Below are 5,070 nucleotides of genomic sequence, written 5' to 3'. Positions count from 1 at the left end.
AATATACTATTCTGTATGTATATATATATATATATATATACATGATGAACTTGGTTATATGTACATAAAAGGAAAATGAGTATATCCATGTCTGATATGATTTACAATTTCAGCCAAAACCAAGTAGTGTCTCTCGTGTAAAACAGACTGTAGGAGACACTAGTGTATTAACGAAAGAACTGGGTTGATACATAATGTATCCACGAAGGAAAATCAATCCGAACAAGTCGAATCGACACAGCTATGGGAATACACCACTTACGTCTGTTAACTTATGTTGACCAGCTTCTCTAGTAGGATGAAATTATGATTTTAAAATTAAGAGTACATTTAAATTAACATTTATCGTCTGCGTTCAGTTGTGGCAAGGAAGTTGTGCACAATGAAAGAGAATATAAATATAATAGAAACAACTATCAATTTGAATAAATATAAGAACAAAAGTATCTGCCATAGGCTACTATCTGCTGCATATTAACCTGTCATCTTATTATAGGCTACTATCTGCTGCATATTAACCTGTCATCTTATTATAGGCTACTATCTGCTGCATATTAACCTGTCATCTTATTATAGGCTACTATCTGCTGCATATTAACCTGTCATCTTATTACACCATTATATTACTCCATTTGCGTAAGTATTAGGACTAAAATTCCAACTTCGTCAGTCATTTGTATCTACACCGCTGTGTGGTTCGACTTTTGCGGATATTTATTCTACACAATAGTTGCTCCTGTTTCTCCTTGTTTGCTTTAGATGCAAGATGTTACGTGTTTCTTGTTTCTTTTACTATCTGTTTCACTGAATTGCATGTAAGAAATCTGAGAGACTTTAGTTTACGAGTTGGAGTATTGTTATTTCTCTAAAATCTGGGGCGGTCTTAAGGTTTGGTTTCATTTGGGGTATTTGAACAAAAGATAATATAATTCGGTAGATATCTAGATATCTGTTTTGATAGAGGCGTTGACTGAAAATAAACAGCACTGTTCTGATTTTGTTCTTAGCTTAAAAGAATATTTACTTACGAGCTAAAACAGTCAAATGTTCGTGCTTTATGCAAACATTTGTTTTTATGATGTAAATTAAACCATTACCTTTTGAGTAAGTACATCAACTGAGTCTTTCAAGTTGATCTCATCTCCATAAAAGAGAGAAACTGATCCTGGTAGTGTAAGAAGGAAGACTATAGCACCGAGAAGATAGTTATCGTCTAGTCTCGTGGCTATACGAGATGTTTCGCTGCTTCCCAGGTTCCAGTTCAACCATGGATTGGCGGGTAACTGATTAACTTGAAATAGCTGCTTCTCTAAATCTTCCGTTTGGTTAATGTCGATATGGAGTTGCACGTCTAACAGATCACAGAGACCAAGGATCTCAGTCGTGTAGAGGGATTTAACTGATTTCAAGGATTCCGCAAACGCCAATGGGACCATTAACACTTTCCTTTTATCATTTCCTTGGTGGTAAGTGTCCAGTAGATGACGCCACTTGCTCATTACAAAATACAGTTCACTATGGTCTACAACTTGAAGATTCTCCAAATACTTCAAGTAAAATCCGTCCACCCCTTGTTTCAACCAAAATTCAAGTACCCAATTCATCTCTTCTCTCACAGCAGGGTGGGACCAGTTAAGATAGCAGTAACTACCGAAGGGCCTGCTGGGATTTTCCTTATCACCATCTTCTATTTCTCCGTCAAGAAGAGCTTCCTAAGACAAGAGAAAAGCGTTGAATGAAAAACCTGATCAATATATTGTTTTAACACATGATTACAATGTAGAATAGCAATCCAGTCGGGTACTTAGATTATAATAATAATAATATGTTTAAAAAAATGTTATAAACCCCAAATTGTTTGCAATAAATATCGATGTAACATGTATTCAATCTGTTACAAAAGCAATGAACACTTGATAAGCGGGATAGACCATAGTTTCACTTTTTTTACTAACAGAAGGATCTAATTGTCGTAAATTAGTTGCTAACCATCTTCAAGTGTAACCATACTCTTATTTGTTTGCTGTTAATCGCAGGAGTAAACAATGGGCGGTCTGTGCTTTGCCCAATACGGGTATCGAAGCCCGATTTTTAGCGTTACAAGCCCTCAGATTTATCGAGACACAGAGGGACTCCTCCTCTTGAAGAATAACAATACTATTTCTCTTATCTGACTTATTAATGACAAGACCTATGCTATTTTCCAACCCGATAAGTACTTCAAATTCAGTAAAGCTTGGAATTTTATTTTATCGATGTTGTAGAACATTTTGGAGTTTATCTAACGCTGATATTAGAACAATTGTTAGATTGGGAAATAATATGATTCTTGTTATTACTGAGCCAGATAAGAGAAATAGGATTGTGACCCTTATTAAGGAGGATTACATTAGGCAGTTAAAGGATAATGAAGGATACAACTTGTGGCGTGGAACTTGTTTTTGTCAAGGGCAGCGACGAACCTGAACATTTTTAGATATCGTTTACATATAATGGGAATGTTTTTAATTAATAAGTGAAAAACTGGTGACACTACACAATATACATTTTTTTCTGAAAATTTTGAAGAATAAAAATTTATAATTTGTAAATGGTAATTTCGTTGTTACTTTGGTTCTAAAGGAATTCCTTTAGCTGAGGGTGACCGCTGCCGTTCCAGCTTGATTACTATAGTGAGGACTATAGCTTGCCCACCCTCCCCCTCTGTTTCTGAGCCACTGGACAGGGAAATCTAAATTTCTGAACTTATATCCCATTATTACAAAATCTGTGAAATTGTAAAGATATTTTTTAAACTTAAAATCAAAGGCTTATATAGTTTTAATGAAACGGTACACGCGCATGTATTTTAATAAGCATTGTTTAAATACGAAAATAACTCAGCTGTAACGTTGTAAAAATATCGTAGTTTTCTATGTTCTGTACGTTGCTAATCAAAGTGGAACTAAAAGGCTTACAACTAGAACCGAAAACAAAGGAACGTTTTAGTAACTGAAGAACCTACTTGGTTGTTTTACTGTTGCAACTCCAGGCTTCTCATTAAAAGGAATTAAAAAACAGAAGGAAGCAGAGATACAATGTCAATATTACACGGAAACAATTCAAAACAGAATTGGATTAGTTCTTGGAACCGAAGAAACAAAGGACTCTGAACTAATTAGAACCTTAAAACTCCCTATGGGCCTCTTGACTAGAGAACACAGAACTTACTAGATACTTTAAATAGTATTGGTAGACTTTCAAATGATAAATTACGGCCAGTTTGGAGGTGGTACATTTCCAAACATATCATACGTATATCTGGTTAAAGAAATTGTTGGTTGCCATACCGTAACTGTAGAAATATAGTTGTTGTTTTTTAATATCACTTATTTGCTAAAGAAGTTAAAAAATCTCTATGGAATTTTTACTAAAGTAATTATGTATAAATTATTAAGACATTTTTATCGTTAAGAGGTCTGTGCAATTTTAGATTTTTTAATTATAAAAAACACATATTTAAGAGTGTTTTCTAAAGTAATTTTAAAAAACACACAGTTAACAGTGTTTTCTAACGTAATTATAAAAGCACACAGTTAAGAGTGTTTTCTAACGTAATTATAAAAACATTGTTAAGAGTGTTTTTGAACGTAATTATAAAAACATTGTTAAGAGTGTTTTCTAACGTAATTATAAAAACACACAGTTAAGAGTGTTTTCTAACGTAATTATAAAAACACACAGTTAAGAGTGTTTTCTAACGTAATTATAAAAACACACAGTTAAAAGTGTTTTCTAACGTAACTATAAAAACACACAGTTAAGAGTGTTTTCTAACGTAATTATAAAACACACAGTTAAGAGTGTTTTCTAACGTAATTATAAAAAACACACATTTAAGAGTGTTTTCTAACGTAATTGCATGTATGAGTTTTTAGAGAAACTTAGTTTTAAGTAATTGTCATTTGATATTGTTAAGATTTTATTTGTTTGGTGTTAAGCACAAAGCTACACAATGAGTTTTCTGTGGTGTGTCCACTACGAGTATCGAAACCTGGTTTTTAGCGTTTATTAAATTAGTTACATTACGTGAAAATTACTCTATCATTGTTTGAAATATCACTATACTCATCAAGCCTCTAACTATAGTCGCAGACAAAAGTATTTGGGCAACTAAAATAAAGGAAAACCACAAAGAAATTAATTTCTATAATTTTTAACTGTCAAACTTAAAATCAAAGGCTTATATAGTTTTAATGAAAAGATGCACGCGCATGTCTTTTAATAAGCATTGTTTAATTACGAAAATAACTCAGCTGTAACGTTGTAGAAAGATCGCAGTTTTCTATGTTCTGTAGGTTGTTAATCAAAGTGGAATTATAAGGCTTACACAGTAGAAACGAAAACAAAGGAACGTTTTAGTAAGTGAAGAACCTACTTGGTTGTTTTACTGTTGCAACTCCAGGCTTCTAATTAAAAGGAATTAAAAAACAGAAGGAAGCAGAGATACAATGTCAATATTACACGGAAACAACCCAAAACAGAACTGGATTAGTTCTCGGAACAAAAGAAACAAAGGACTCCAAACTAATTAGAACCTTAAAATTCCCTATGGGCCTCTTGACTAGAGAACACAGAACTTACTAGATACTTTAAATAGTATTGGTAGACTTTCAAATGATAAATTACGGCCAGTTTGGAGATGGTACATTTCCAAAAATATCATACGTATATCTGGTTACCATACCGTAGGTCAAGAAATATTATTTTTCAAGTATCGTTTATCAGCTAAAAGAGTTAAAACAATTTAGAGAATTTTTTTATATTTCTAAAGTAATCAAACATAAATGATTAGGACATTTTTAATATTAATAGTAATGCACATCTAAGATTATTTATAAACTAATGATAAAAAAGCACAATTAAAATATTTTCTAACGTAATTGTATGCATGCATCATTAGACAAACTTATTTTAAAACAATTGTTGTATGATATTATTCAGGAAATTGGTAGTAAACACACATTATTAATTAATTACTTTTCATAGGGCGGCACAGTGGTATGTCTGCGGGCTTAAAACACTAGAAAC

General features: G+C 32.6%; 1 protein-coding gene across 1 annotated transcript in view; it reads right to left on the bottom strand.

The window, feature by feature from the left end:
* LOC106459259 (maltase A2-like) overlaps positions 1-5,070 on the bottom strand; it is a 63,207-nt gene that overhangs the window by 18,493 nt on the left and 39,644 nt on the right. The window contains exon 3 of the mRNA XM_013918860.2: positions 1,098-1,712. Coding sequence (XP_013774314.1) covers positions 1,098-1,712 — 615 coding nt within the window. The remainder of the gene's footprint in view (positions 1-1,097; positions 1,713-5,070) is intronic.

The sequence above is a fragment of the Limulus polyphemus genome, unplaced genomic scaffold (assembly GCF_000517525.1).
Source record: "Limulus polyphemus unplaced genomic scaffold, Limulus_polyphemus-2.1.2 Scaffold26, whole genome shotgun sequence".
NCBI lineage: Eukaryota > Metazoa > Arthropoda > Merostomata > Xiphosura > Limulidae > Limulus > Limulus polyphemus.
The sequence above is the reverse complement of the archived record's forward strand: the minus strand, read 5'-3'. Positions and strand labels throughout refer to the sequence as shown.